The sequence below is a fragment of the Nerophis ophidion genome, unplaced genomic scaffold, assembly GCF_033978795.1.
Source record: "Nerophis ophidion isolate RoL-2023_Sa unplaced genomic scaffold, RoL_Noph_v1.0 HiC_scaffold_30, whole genome shotgun sequence".
Classification (NCBI taxonomy): Eukaryota; Metazoa; Chordata; class Actinopteri; order Syngnathiformes; family Syngnathidae; genus Nerophis; species Nerophis ophidion.
This window is the reverse complement of record NW_026906952.1, coordinates 1655698-1671727: the sequence shown is the minus strand read 5'-3', so window position 1 is coordinate 1671727 and position 16030 is coordinate 1655698. Positions and strand designations below refer to the sequence as shown.

At 38.5% G+C, this 16030-nt stretch overlaps 1 protein-coding gene across 1 annotated transcript; it reads left to right on the top strand.

The window, feature by feature from the left end:
- The first annotated feature begins 1901 nt into the window (after nt 1–1901).
- Nucleotides 1902–14352, top strand: LOC133546467 (zinc finger protein 391-like). Its single transcript, XM_061892231.1, has 4 exons — nt 1902–3677; nt 3900–4014; nt 6201–6419; nt 10935–14352. The coding sequence occupies exons 1-4, from the start codon at nt 3159–3161 to the stop codon at nt 11786–11788; spliced, it is 1707 nt and encodes a 568-aa protein (XP_061748215.1). The 5' UTR covers nt 1902–3158; the 3' UTR covers nt 11789–14352.
- Nucleotides 14353–16030: the final 1678 nt, after the last annotated feature.

Genomic DNA, 16030 nt, shown 5'->3' with positions numbered 1-16030 from the left:
TCGGGACTTTGACCAAACTTTGACCTGATGGCTCGCCACACAACTTTACACATTTATAACTTGGCTCCACAAACTGAGATTGTACTCAGAGTTGGTACAAATGATGATGATGACACCCTGTCGTGCAGAATGGGTCAGTACCTGTTGGTACCCATTGGTGGTGGGCGGAGCCTGGCAGCCAAAACTGCCCCTCGCCATCAACCATCAAATTGTCTTTACTTCTCTTTAGATGATGGGATCTCCTTGCAAACTGATATGAGGCCTTTAGGTCAGGGTCTGATCATGACTAGTCATTGATATAGACACCAACATCGCCCCCTTGTGGTGGAAAATTATAACAGTCATAACTTCCTTCCACATGCTCCAATCTTCCTTTTTATTTTATTTATGGTGGGTCGAGATCATCGTCATTCTACATCCTGTACGCAAATTCAAAATGACTTTTTCATACTCGGCACATTTTCTAAAATAATCTTGTTAATATGCTCAATAAGGTTCTATTCAAATGTAATACAAGTGATACGTAAGACTTTATTTGCACACTTAAGTAGATAAGTTTCCAGGTGAAAAAGATGCCACCTCACTAAAAAGATTATTGTTTAACTATTTATTTTCCATGCATTAATTTAGATCCAGAACAAACATTGTTATATATCTTATTATATTATAATCATTACTATAATTGAATGTAAGTTTGTGTAAAATATTTTCACACAACAAAGTGTGAATACATGTTGTAATGTGTGGTGTCGAATTAAAATTGATGTAATACAATTAGGTATGGCAAATGCATTTTGTTTACTTGCCAACTATTCAAATTATATTTAATATACATATTTAAATAATGTCATGTAATAGGACTTCAACATTATTTATGTTAATGAAATAGTTTATTTGCTAACCAGTTCTACTTCTGATTATCTTTTTTTTATTTATTGAACAATTAAAAATACATAAACAATGTTTAGACACATTAAGGTACTTTCAATACAATATGAGTCAATGTTTTTTTAATATTTTACTCAGCAATATAATAAACATCACATTAAATCCAATCCTCCGACAAACAAAACCCGTCAAAGAAAGTACAAGTAAATATGAGAGACCAAACCAATAAAATTAAATTTAAAAATATAAATAAATAATAAACTTGTGCTTGAACATACTTATTTAAAACCACTTAAATTATTTCAGTAAATATAATAATTTAAGTGTTTTTTCTATTTTGTACAATCTTCCAAGACTGAATTAATAAATTGAAATCATTAACACAATGTTAGAATTTGTATTTCACTTTAAGAAAGAGACTTTTGTTTATGAGAGCAAATGTTTCACACTTTATAAACATTGAAATTAATTCACGACACGATTCACGCATGCGCGAAGATCACGTCACTTCCTGGACTTACAATTGGTTTTATGACGGAGGTCCTGCGACATCTCCATCCATCCATCCATTTTCTACCGCTTATTCCCTTTCGGGGTCGCGGGGGGCGCTGGCGCCTATCTCAGCGACATCTCGTTCTGTGATATTTGAATGTTTTATTAATGTTTTGTATGGAAATAGATTATCTAGGAGTAAACGGGAACAACAATAAAAACACGTGGAAGGGTACATTTTAATAAATCAGGCAGTAATATCGCTACAATTTCTAGCACTTTCACTCTTGTCATTGCAATGAATGTCGCACGGGGGCGCCACTGAACCCCAACATTAAAGCTTTGTTTGATATACTTTGAATTTATTTTTGAAAAACAAGACACTCTTTTATATCACATTGTATTTCAAATAAATATTACGTAAAAGAAAAGCATGGTAACAGTGACGGCAGGCAATATTTTATATAGAGATACCTCTTCGTCCACTCGGCTGTGACGTCATTCCCAGCTTCCGGTGTAAACGGAAAACATCAGAAAGAGCACATCGAAGGAGAAAGACGCTAATAAGTCAGTCTTATTATTTGTTCTCCAGTTTGAAATACTTACGTCGTATAAAATACATCTTTGATTCTTTATTTAAGGATAGAGTCGTCTCGATGCGCTAGAAGCACTGTGCCGCTTCTGGTGCTATCTTTGCTTGTTAGTTAGCTTAGCTGGCTAGTTAGCTTAGCTTGTTAGCTGCTAACAAAGAGACGCGGACGTTATCAACACATCGCTAAGTAGAGATCAAGTGATTGATTGATTTATTGATTATTTTATTAGTAGATTGCACAGTACAGTACATATTCCGTACAATTGACCACTAAAAGGTAACACCCGAATACGTTTTTCAACTTGTTTAAGTCGGGGTCCACATTAAGTGTGAGTGTAAAGTGTTGTGATTGTGTGAAAATGTGCCAAAGAACCATAGCAAAGTATGAGGACGAATTCACACAGTACTTTGTAGAAAGTAGCATTTAAAATACAAATAAATGAAATTACAATTTCAAATAGATAAAAGGCTATGTATATTCCGAGTTATAAGTAGCCGCAACCTGTAATGTATTTTCTTTTTGATAGGGACTTCCACATATTGGTGGTATAGCAGGCAAACAAATCAGAATTTTTTTTCTGAGTGAAATCTGTGTTGAATGTGATTTGTACAACTACCTCTGGTGTTATAATGGTCAATATATTTTGACGTATCTAGACAGGTACATGGGTATGTTAGTGGTATGGTGTATCTTGTACACCAGACCAACTGCAAGAAGATGTACTCTGTCGGCCACCAAGAGCCTCCCATGTTAAGGAAATGGTTGGCGGAAAGGTGAGCCCGAGATGGACAGTTAAGTAGAAGCCTAATCATTTGGTTTTGGGCTGTCTGGAGTTACTTTTTCAGGGCTTTTAAGGCGTCACGGTACCAAACATGAACTCCGTAGTCAAAGTGAAGTTAAATGAGTGCTTGTGTTAGAGTCTTAAAGGGGAACATTATCACCAGACCTATGTAAGCGTCAATATATACCTTGATGTTGCAGGAAAAAGACCATATATATTTTTCAACCAATTTCCAAACTGTAGATGGGTAAATTTTGGCGAATTAAACGCCTTTCTATGTGACGTGTTAACGTGACGTCACAAAGGGAGTCAATCCGCCATTTTCTCAAACACATTACAAACACCAAGTCAAATCAGCTGTTATTTTTCGTTTTTTCGACAGTTTTCTGTACCTTGGAGACATAATGCCTCGTCGGTGTGTTGTCGGAGGGTGTAACAACACTAACAGGGAGGGATTCAAGTTGCACCACTGGCCCAAAGATGCAAAAGTGGCAAGAAATTGGACGAAATTTGTTCAAAATACGAGGGTGTGGGGAAAGCCGACGAAATGGTCAGTGGTTTGTTCCGCACACTTTACCGACGAAAGCTATGCTACGACAGAGATGGCAAGAATGTTTGGATATCCTCCGACACTCAAAGCAGATGCATTTCCAACGATAAAGTCAAAGAAATCTGCCGCCAGACCCCCATTGAACGTGCCGAAGTGTGTGAGCTATTCAGGGACAAAGGACCTCGATAGCACGGCAAGCAATGGCGGCAGTTTGTTCCCGCAGACGAGCGAGCTAAACCCCCTTGATGTCTTGGCTCACACCGCTTCTACCGAAGATGATCACGTGAAGAATATGGGCCCTAGTTTCCCTGGCCTGCTGACATCAACTCCAAAACTGGACAGATCAGCTTTCAGGAAAAGAGAACGGATGAGGGTATGTCTACAGAATATATTAATTGATGAAAACTTTATGATTACTCACGGTTTTACGTAAATTAATATGCATGTACTGACTGCGTTTACCAATAATTTAGCTTAAAAACATACATTTTTTTCAATCATTTGAGTACATTCGGGTAGTCTTGTGTAATGCAGTATTTTGTGTCTATTTAGATATGGTTAACCTGAGTGAAGTCTCCCCATTATTTTGTTACAGGTGTTACAGGACATTTTTTCGAACTCTTATCGACATTCCACTGAAGAGGATGATTATCAAACTTTTTCAAGAGCGGATATTGGAGTTCAGATATACCCTGATGTGAAGTCTAAAGGTAACAATTAATGTTCAAGTAGGCTGTGGAATACTCATGATACTGGAGATGGCAAATAGTACAAGTAAAATACTTATCGCAATGATAAATGTATATTTCACAGGTGTCCAGGTATTTCCACCCACCAGCGGGGTGATCCTGCTATGTAAGAAATAGGATTGTACGGTATACTGGTATTAGTATAGTACCACGATACTAATTAATCATATTGGGTACTATACCACCTCTAAAAAGTACTACTTCTATGAGTACATCAATATTTTTAGGCATCACATCTTCTTTCATTAAAAAAAAAAAAAAATGTATGTTTATAAACTCAGAAAATATGTCACTGGACACATGAACACTTGAATATGACCAATGTATAATCATGTATACCTGGTATCAGATTGATACCCATATTTGTGGTATCATCCAAAACTAATGTAAAGTATCCCAACTACAGAAGAATAAGTGATTATTAAAGTGTAGATGGAACATGTCGAAACAGAAAATAAGCAGATATTAACAGTAAATGAACAAGTAGATTCATAATCAATTTTCTATCACTTGTCCTTTGTAATTTTGACAAAATAATAGAATATAAATGACACAATATGTTGCTGCATATGTGAGCAGAATATATTAGGAGCTTTTGTTTGTTTACTTACTACTAAAAGACAAGTTGTCTTGTATGTTGACTATTTTATTTAAGGACAAACTTGCAATAAGAAACATATGTTTAATGTACCCTAAGATTTTTTTGTTAAAGCCAATAATGCAGCTTTTTGTGGTCACTTTTATTTAGAAAATTATCGAAATACATTTTGGTACAGGTCCCGGTACCAAAATATTGGTATCGGGACAACACTAGTAAGAACAGAACTCGTTGGTCGATTCTTTGACTAATTTAGTAGTAATGTTTTCACCGGAGAGATTAGTCTTTACGATGCAGCCAAGATAGGTAATCTCATTTTTGTTTGTTATAATATTGTCACCCACTTTGACTGTGAAGTTATCTACTTTTCTGAGGTTAGGATTAGGAATTGACCCAAAGACCTGTGTACTTGCAAGTACCGGGGAGAGTCTTATTTTAGCAGTTTGTCATTGAAAGCCTTGCTAGTCTAGGTCTTGAGGATTCTAACTTCGCTTGTTTTGTGACCGTTAGCCTCGGTTCTATGTTCTTTATGGGTATAGAAAATGATGGAGTGATCACTTAAGCCGCATGCAGTAGTTCCAGTTGTGGTGATCTTAGACTGGTCAGAAGTAACAAGGAGGTCTATAAAGGTTTAAAAGGACTCACTCACCCTGGTAGTTTGCTTAATGAGCTAAGTGAGACAATGTTGGTGGCACAGTTTAGTGAAGGTTTTAAAAATGGGTGCATCCTTTCAGGACATATCTGTGTTCCAGTCCCCAAGAAGATGGAAACCTGTATCAACATGTTTACACTAAACTCACACACTCACCAAATACATTTTATACTGTAATCAAATCTAATAATTTCGCTTCCTGATTTTCACTTACATGCATCAATAAGAGAAAGTAAACATTTATTTTCAATAACCAAAGTAGTCAACACTTGATTTATTAAAAGAACATAAAGGTGACTGACTTTCCTTCAGCGTGTTGTAGATGGTCTCCAATTCCTAAAGTGGAATTGTTGATGAAGATACTCCATGAAACAGCACATATTAAAACATGCTTTTGGTAAAAGTTCCTTTTGGCCCAGCCAACAAAATGACCACCAAAACGTATTTTGCATGATAACAAAAACATACCATGAATGTTTTTTTTAGTGATTTTGGTATTAGTTTTTTTTTTATTTCCATGATATTGAAATTATGGTAATGACAATGTCATTATAATATTATGGTTAAGTTTAGAGATAAAGATTAGGTGTAATAGACCGTATAGAGAATAAAATATTTACACACTTTACCTCAGTGACCCAATCAATGCTGCCTCGTACTTATAAAAACTTTTCAAATTGCCCCTCATCAAATTTCCAAGTCTGTTGTTTGTACTCACTGTACCACTTTTGAATAGTTTTAGGAAACAAATAGGTATTTCTGTGTTTTTATTGGTTGTTTTGCTACACACTTTTAACACAACACACAAAAGAACACAAATAATGTCATTGTGTTAACAGCGTCAGTTCAAAACTATTTCTATTCTCTCTTTATCTTATTTACTTATTTACCCAACAGACGTCCAGCAGCCCCCTCACATTAAAGAGGAAAAGGAGGATCCACAGCCCCCCCACATTAAAGAGGTAGAGGAGGAAGTGTGGATGAGTCAGGAGGGAGAGTGTCCTGTAGGGCAGGAGGAGGCTGATGTCAGCAAGTTTCCACTGACTGTTGTCTCTGTGAAGACTGAAGAGCATGAAGACAAACCACCTGAGTCCTCACAGCTTCATCACAGTCCAAGTAAGCACAACATTTTATTCTCAGGGCATTCAATCCATCAAAACTGGACTCTTCACTTTGTCTTACAAGACCTTTGTCCTCTCATCCAAGTAGGCTTCATCACTTCATGCTCATACACTTTAAGTCTTGAATATAATCACTGGAATTTAGAGAAAAACTGCAGTTTTTGGAGAAATGTTTTTTATTGTTCACAATCATTATAAACGACATGACTATATATATATATATATATATATATATATATATATACATATATATATATATACATACACATACAGCACATTCTAATTCATAAATGTAAATACAAGTCTACATGCAATGGAGCCAATGAGAGGTCCTCTATAACCATCCAAAAAGCACCAACAATACTACATTTGCATTTTGAGGTTTGGATACCAACCAAGTATTAGTGATATTGTTATTATGAGTGCTAACGCAAACAAACTATTTATAGCTTGTGTGTCTATGTTGACATCACCGGCTGGTGAGCTCCTTCCTTGCCTCGGTGCTGGTGAAAGATTATTCCAGATCATGAATCGTGCCTCTCACCTGGATAGTAGAAGGATGAGGACATACTCTGACAAGTTGTTACCCTTTTGAAAGCCAGTTGAGGCCCGAATAGGTGCTTGGCTTCACCCCCCATATCGTGCGACGATTATGAGTCTTTCTCCATCCAAACGAGAATATAACAAGAGTCTATCAGTCTGCGTCATAGTGACAGCAGACCTTGTACAGTAAGTGGTATTTTAGAAAGTAGGTTGTCTCTCATGAAGTCTGCAGTGTGTAATATTCAGTGATGTTAAAAAAAAAAAAAGCAAATGTAGTGATGCTTTTTTGAAAGTAATGCGCTAATAAGCTAAAATATGTAAATATTCCATCTTTTTAAAAAAGTACCTGTTACTAAATGACATATATACCTACTGCATGTACATAAAACCTTAATGGAGGTGTTTGGATGCTTTTTAAGTTCTTTGTAGGCACAATCAATCAATCAATGGAGTGGGGAGCAGAGGAGAAAACGAAAAGAAAAGAAACGGCAGATCAACTGGTCTAAAAGGGGATCTATTTAAAGGCTAGAGTATACAAATGAGTTTTAAGATGAGACTTAAATGCTTCTACTGAGGTAGCATCTCGAACTGTTACCGGGAGGGCATTCCAGAGTACTGGAGCCCCAATGGAAAATGCTCTATAGCCCGCAGACTTTTTTTGGGCTCTGGGAATCACTAATAAGCCGGAGTCCTTTGAAGGCAGATTTCTTTCCGGGACATATGGTACAATACAATCGGAAAGATAGGATGGAGCTAGACTGTGTAATATTTTATACGTAAGTAGTAAAACCTTAAAGTCACATCTTAAGTGCACAGGAAGCCAGTGCAGGTGAGCCAGTATAGGTATATATGTATGTATATATGTATATAAAGGTATATACAGTATAGGTATATATGTATGTATATAAAGGTACATACAGTATAGGTATATATGTATATAAAGGTATATACAGTACAGGCGTAATATGATCAAACTTTCTTGTTCTTGTCAAAAGTCTAGCAGCCGCATTTTGTACCAACTGTAATCTTTTAATGCTAGACATGGGGAGACCCCAAAATAATACGTTACAGTAATCGAGACGAGACGTAACAAACGCATGGATAATGATCTCGGCGTCGTTAGTGGACAATTTGGAGCAAATTTTAGCGATATTACGTAGATGAAAGAAGGTCGTTTTAGTAACGCTCTTCATGTGTGACTCAAAGGAGAGAGTTGGGTGGAAGATAATACCCAGATTCTTTACCTAGTTGCCTTGTTTGATTGTTTGGTTTATTATTAGTGGTTTAAAGGCCTACTGAAATGAGATTTTCTTATGTAAACGGGGACAGCAGGTCCATTCTATGTGTCATACTTGATCATTTCGCGATATTGCCATATTTTTGCTGAAAGGATTTAGTAGAGAACATCCACGATAAAGTTCGCAACGTTCGGTGCTAACAGAAAAGCCCTGCCTTTACCGGAAGTCGCAGACGATGACGTCACATGTTGATGGCTCCTCACATATTCACATTGTTTTTAATGGGAGCTTCCAACAAAACTTCGATTCGGACCGAGAAAACGACAATTTCCCCATTAATTTGAGCGAGGATGAAAGATTTGTGTTTGAGGCTATTGACTTCTACAAAAAACAAACAAAACAAAAAAACAAGTTAAAAATGAAAAACGCGACTGCATTGGGACGGATTCCCATGTTTTTAGACACATTTACTAGGTTAATTCTGGGAAATCCCTTATCTTTCTATTGTGTTGCTAGTGTTTTAGTGAGTTTAATAGTACCTGATAGTCGGAGGTGTGTGTCCACGGGTGTCTGGACGCCAATATCTGAGGGGAGTCGACGGCAGCTTTATGGACAGCACAAGCTCAGCTTTTCTCCGGTAAGGAAGCGACGTTTTAACCACAATTTTGTCACCGAAACCTGCTGGTTGACATTCCGTCGTGATTCATGTTCGCTTGACCGCGCTCTGATCCATAGTAAAGTTTCACCTCCAGGAATTTTAAACAAGGAGTCACTGTGTGTTTGTGTGGCTAAAACTTCCCAACTCCATCTTTCTACTTTGACTCCTCCAATATTAATTGAACAAACTGCAAAAGATTCAGCAACACAGATCTCCAAAATACTGTGTAATTATGCCGTTAAAGCAGACGACTTTTAGCTGTGTGTGTGTGCAGCGCTCATACTTCCTAAAAACCCGTGATGTCTTGCGTACACGTCATCATTACACAACGTTTTCAAGACGAAACTCCCGGGAAATTTAAAATTGCAATTTAGTAAACTAAAGCGGCCGTATTGGCATGTGTTGCAATGTTAATATTTCATCATTGATATATAAACTATCAGACTGCGTGGTGGCTAGTAGTGGCTTTCAGTAGGCCTTTAACAGAACGTATACATATTTTTAAATGTCCATTTTTTTTCCACAATGACTAACTGAGATAGGCCCCTGCGCCCCCGAAAGGGACAAGCCGTAAAAAATGGACGGATAATTATATTGAATAAAAATGGTTAGGAATGAGTTTGGCGTTCATGCTTGTCACTTACTGCTGTGTCGTCCACACACTGGGAGCGTGTGCAAATGTGCAATGTTTCGGATTAAAAAAATCACATTTATTTTTCATAGTTTGGCTTGGGGTGCGACTTATACTCTGGAGGGACTTATGTGTGAAATTATTAACACATTACTGTAAAATATCAAAAAATATTTATCTTATTCACATAAGTGCCTAGACGTACCGATAGAAGAGGAAGCGGCACATTGTCTACTTTGGACTTGGCAGAGTTGTTTAGAAGCGACACCGACTAAGTAGATTTCATCAGATTTAGCGATTTGGAATGACAGATAGTTTGGTAAAGGTATAGCGTGTTCTATAAGTTATAGTTATTTGAATGACTCTTAGCATAATATGTTAGGTTAACATAGCAGGCACCTTCTCAGTTGGTTATTTATGCCTCATATAACCTACACTTATTCAGCCTTTTGTTCACTATTCTTTATTTATTTTAAATTGCCTATCTAATGTCTATTCTTGGTGTTGGATTTTATCAAATAAATGTCCCCAAAAAATGTGACTTATTCTCCAGTGCGACCTAGATGTTTTTTTTCCTTATTTATTATGCATTTTCGGCCGGTGCGATTTATTCTCCTGAGCGACTTGTAATTCGAAAAATACGGTAAAGGGAAACCAATCCAAATCCATTGCTACTCTTTATAAAGTAAAACATGCTGAATAAGACATGTCTGCATATGTTATATTATTCTATTGTTTTTCCATATTTAACATATTGTGTTGAAGTTTGGAGAAATGTTTATAAAACAAATATAGACCCAATTATTCAACTTCAAAAAAGGGTCATCAGAATAATACACAAAGCGTGCTACTATGGACATACAAATCCATTATTTATGAGTTCTAATGTGTCAAAATTTTCAGATATTGTGTTTTTAAAAACCTTGGAAATTATATTTCGAGTAAAGCAACAGTCTTCCAGCTTGTATTATTAGGTTATTTCAATTAAGAAAAGAAAACTATCATTTACGGGGATATTGATTTTTGAAATAGGTAAAGTAAGAAGGAATACAAAATACAAATGTATTTCAGTTTTAGGAGTTAAATGGTGGAACAAGCTCAGTGATGAGTTGAAGACATGTAGTTCTCTCACTGGGTCCATGTGTACACTCTCAGTTACATTAACACTGATATTATACATGTGGGCCAATAGATAGAAATGCTGTTAAATGTAGCTTTGATGTGGCAAGCTACTTTTGCAGTGTAGCGTGTAGTGTAGCTTGCTACAATTCTCTGAGGATAGCTTAGCTACATTTAATTGGGAGTAACTTGTAGCTTAGCTTACTACATTTTCCAGGTCGCTTGCCCATCACTGTCTATTTGGCCTAGCTCACATGTGAATAGTTTGAATACTGCAAACTTCAATACAGTAACACCTCATTTGTGTTGTATGTTCTGCAGACGTCCAGCAGGTGTCAGCAGAGAGTCATGAAGAGATTCCCTCCAAACAGCAGGAGTGGAGCTCCAGTGTGGGACAGAAGGAGCTACAGGCCCCCTCCCACATTAAAGAAGAAGAGGAGGAACTGTGGAAGCAGCTTCAAATGTTGGTGGAGGATAATGATGAAGATGAAGCTCAGTCCTTACAGCTTCATCACTGTCAAAGTGAGGAGAACAGAGGGGCGGAGCTTGTAAGTCAACACATCACAGAAGCTGATGGAGAGCATTGTGAAGATATAAAGTCAGAACCAGACAGCATCTTTGCTCCTCTGTCAGACATGGACCACATGATGTCACACTCTTCTGATCACAGTGACCACATCCAAAAACCTTTGGAGAGTAAAAATGACTCCAAAGGTGATACGAGACATCACACTAACAACAAACACTTTCACTGCTCTGAATGTGGGAAATCATTTAGGCACAAGAGTTATATTACAATACACATGAGGATACATACTGGAGAGAAACCTTTTACTTGCTCTGTTTGTAAGAAGAGTTTCTCCAGAAAGCTTGACATGACCACACACATGAGAACACACACTGGAGAGAAACCTTTTACTTGCTCTGTTTGTAAGAAGAGTTTCTCCACAAAGCTTGTCATGTCCACACACATGAGAACACATACTGGAGAGAAACCTGTTACTTGCTCTATTTGTAAGAAGAGTTTCTCCAGAAAGCAATACATGACCAAACACGTGAGAACACACACTGGAGAGAACCCGTTGAGTTGCACTGTGTGTGATAAAAGGTTCAGGTATAAGTATCAGGTCAGTAAACACAAGTGTGTAACAGTCATGGAAGCTGCAGGGATTTAAAAACACTTATAAACAGTGATTGTGCTAAATGTACTCTAATACCACAGCATGTTTAAAGGGGAACATTATTACCAGACCTATGTAAGCGTCAATATATACCTTGATGTTGCAGAAGAAAGACCACATGTTTTTTAACCGATTTCCGAACTCTAAAAGGGCGAATTTGGCGATTTAAACACCTCTCAATTGTTCGCTGTCGGAGCGATGACCTTTCACCCGTGACATCACAATGGGAAGCAATCCGCCATTTCCTCAAACACATTACACACACAAGTCAAATCAGCTCTGTTATTTTCCGTTTTTTCGACTGTTTTCCGTACCTTGGAGACATCATGAATCGTCGGTGGGTTGTCTGAGGGTGTAACAACACGATCAGGAACGGATTCAAGTTGGAATGTGCATTGATTAGAACGTCATGCTAACATGCTATTTAGGCTAGCTGTAGGTACATATCGCATCGCTATGCTTCATTTACACCTACATTTGCATCCAGCCTTTCCCTCCACCCACATTTAAGGCCAAACAAACACATACCAATCGACAGATTCAAGTTGCACCATTGTCAAAAGATGCGAAAGTCCCTTGTTTGTTCTGCACATTTTACCGCCGATGCTACGACAGACATGGCACAGAGATGTGTGGATATCCTGCAACACTCAAAGCAGATGCATTTCCAACGATAAAGTCAACGAAATCACAACGGTGAGTTTTGTTGATGTTATTGACTTATGTGCTAATCAGACATATTTGTACACGGCATGACTACCAGCTAATCGATGCTAACATGCTATTTAGGCTAGTTGTATGTACATTTGTAGCTATATTTGCATCCAGCCTTTCCCTCCACCCACATTTAATGCAAAACAAACACTTACCAATCGACAGATTTAAGTTGCTCCAGTGGTCAAAAGATGCAATCTTTGGTTAGAAGGCGATCGCCGAATAGCTTCAATAGCTATTTGCTCAATAGCTTCAGTTTCTTCTTGAATTTCATTTTTGCTATCTGCTTCCACACTCCAACCATCCGTTTCAATACATGTGATATCTGTTGAATCGCTTAAAGGGGAACATTATCATCAAACCTATGTAAGCGTCAATATATACCTTGAAAAAAAGACCATATATTTTCTTAACCGATTTTCGAACTCTAAATGGGTGAACTTTGGTGAATTAAACGCCTTTCTATTATTCTTTGTGATGTCACATAGGGAGTCAAGCCGCAATTTTTTCAAACACATTGCAAACACTGAGTCATATCAGCTCAGTTATTTTCCGTTTTTTTTTTACTGTTTTCCGTACCTTGGAGACATTATGCCTTGTCGGTGTGTTGTCAGAGGGTGTAACAACACGATCAGGGACGGATTCAAGTTGATTTGCGTGGAGTCTGCATCGATTAGCACGGCATGCTAACCGATGCTAAAATGCTATGTAGGCTAGCTGTATGTACATTTGTAGCTATATTTGCATCCAGCCTTTCCCTCCACCCACATTTAATGCCAAACAAACACATACCAATCGACGGATTTAAGTTGCTCCAGTGTCAAAAGATGCGAAAGTCCCTCGTTTGGTCTGCACATTTTACTGGCGATGCTACGACAGACATGGCTCAGAGATGTATGGATATCTTGCGACACTCAAAGCAGATGCATTTCCAACGATAAAGTCAACGAAATCACAGAGGTGAGTTTTGTTGATGTTATTGACTTATGTGCTAATCAGACATATTTGGTCGCGGCATGACTGCCAGTTAATCGATGCTAACATGCTATTTAGGCTAGCTCTATGTACATTTGTAGCTATATTTGCATCCAGCCTTTCCCTCCACCCACATTTAATGCCAAACAAACACTTACCAATCGACAGATTTAAGTTGCTCCAGTGGTCAAAAGATGCACTCTTTGGTTAGAAGGCAATCGCCGAATAGCTTCAATAGCTATTCACTCAAAAGCTTCAGTTTCTTCTTCAATTTCGTTTTCGCTATCTGCCTCCACACTCCAACCCTCCGTTTCAATACATGCGTAATCTGTTGAATCGCTTAAGCCGCCGAAATCCGAATCTGAATCCGAGCTAATGTCGCTATATCTTGCTGGTCTGTCCGCCATGTTTGATTGTATTGGCATCACTATGTGACGTCACAGGAAAATGGACGGTGGATTTACAGATAGCGAAAATCAGGCACTTTAAAGCCTTTTTTTGGGATATTCCATGATTGGTAAAATTTTGAAAAAAACTTCGAAAAATAAAATAAGCCACTGGAAACTGATTGTTATTGGTTTTAACTCTCCTGAAATTGTGATAATGTCCCCCTTTAATATGAATGTATATTTGATGTTGTATGTAGTGCTTCTCATCTTCTACTGTTATATGTTATCCTGGAGTTTTTAAGTTGTGTGCATGTATTGAATATCATGTATGTAGCTACTAATTTATTTGATTTTCTCATTGTTAAAGAGAGGACATCTTTATTTTCACTTGGGGTTTTTTTTCACACATTTTCTTCCTATGTATTTTTATTGATGTTATTATCCAATTAAAAGTATGAATGAATAAAATATTTAACAAAATGTGGACTCTAGTAGATTAGCAGCATTGTTACATCATGGATGTTAACTACAGCAAAACATCAACAAAGAAGAAAAAGGCTGAAGTTAGCAACACATCGCAGAACTTTAGAGTCATCGTGAGTGGAGTTGCTTGTTTTTATTGCTGCATTTGTACTTATTTCACCTCACATCTTCACTTTCAACCCTAAAGTCTTCTTCAAATATATTGTTCTGGGCTTCTAAGATTGATGTTTATGATGTGTGTGTAGTCTGTGGAAAGGGTTGTTGTCCCTTGTGGATCCATTTGTTGACTTGAACAGATACATCATCATCATCATCATCATCATTATCAACATACAGATTTAAGCACTGTATTAGAGTGCCTCTTGTAGTACTCCAACTCGCCACACTGAGAAGTGGGGGCGATCGTGAGCTAGCCGATGCATGTTGCTATCATGTTTTATCAGCGAGGAAGACAGCATTTGTGTTTACTTTTTTGTCAGATCCAAGTGGTATTGCTCCGCTGAATAAATGAATCACTATGGCTGCCAATATGGAGGATTTTATATATATATATATATATATATATATATATATATATAAAGGCCTACTGAAATGAGATTTTCTTATCTAAACGATGTGTCATACTTGATCATTTCGCGATATTGCCATATTTTTGCTGAAAGGATTTAGTAGAGAACATCCACGATAAAGTTCGCAACTTTTGCTTGCTAAGAGAAAAGCCTTGCCACTACCGGAAGTCGCAGACGATGACGTCACATGTTGATGGCTCCTCACATCCTCACAATGATTTTAATGGGAGCCTCCAACAAAAACAGCTATTTGGACCGAGAAAACAAAAATTTCCCCATTAGTTTGAGCGAGGATGAAAGGTTCGTCCATCCATCATCCATCCATCATCTTCCGCTTATCTGAGGTCGGGTCGCGGGGGCAGCAGCCTAAGCAGGGAAGCCCAGACTTCCCTCTCTCCAGCCACTTCGTCTAGCTCTTCCCGGGGGATCCCAAGGCGTTCCCAGGCCAGCCGGGAGACATAGTCTTCCCAACGTGTCCTGGGTCTTCCCCTTGCCCTCCTGCCAGCTGGACGTGCCCTAAACACCTCCCTAGGGAGGCGTTCGGGTGGCATCCTGACCAGATGCCCGAACCACCTCATCTGGCTCCTCTCGATGTGAAGGAGCAGCGGCTTTACTTTGAGTCCCTCTCGGATGGCAGAGCTTCTCACCCTATCTCTAATGGAGAGACCCGCCACACGGCGGAGGAAACTCATTTGGGCCGCTTGTACCCGTGATCTTATCCTTTCGGTCATGACCCAAAGCTCATGACCATAGGTGAAGATGGGAACGTAGATCGACCGGTAAATTGAGAGCTTTGCCTTCCGGCTCAACTCTTTCTTCACCACAACGGATCGATACAACATCCGCATTACTGAAGACGCCGCACCGATCCGCCTGTCGATCTCACGATCCACTTTTCCCCACCTGTGAACAAGACTCCTAGGTACTTGAACTCCTCCACTTGGGGCAGGGTCTCCTCCCCAACCCGGAGATGGCACTCCACCCTTTTCCGGGCGAGAACCATGGACTCGGACTTGGAGGAGCTGATTCTCATTCCGGTCGCTTCACACTCGGCTGCGAACCGATCCAGTGAGAGCTGAAGATCCCGGCCAGATGAAGCCATCAGG

Excerpts from the sequence above, each read along its gene's own strand:
- LOC133546467 (XM_061892231.1), top strand. The coding sequence starts at position 3,159 with ATGCCTCGTCGGTGTGTTGTCGGAGGGTGTAACAACACTAACAGGGAG. Across the intron at positions 4,015-6,200 it reads CCCTGATGTGAAGTCTAAAG|ACGTCCAGCAGCCCCCTCAC; the intron begins GTAACAATTAAT and ends TTTACCCAACAG. Across the intron at positions 6,420-10,934 it reads ACAGCTTCATCACAGTCCAA|ACGTCCAGCAGGTGTCAGCA; the intron begins GTAAGCACAACA and ends TATGTTCTGCAG.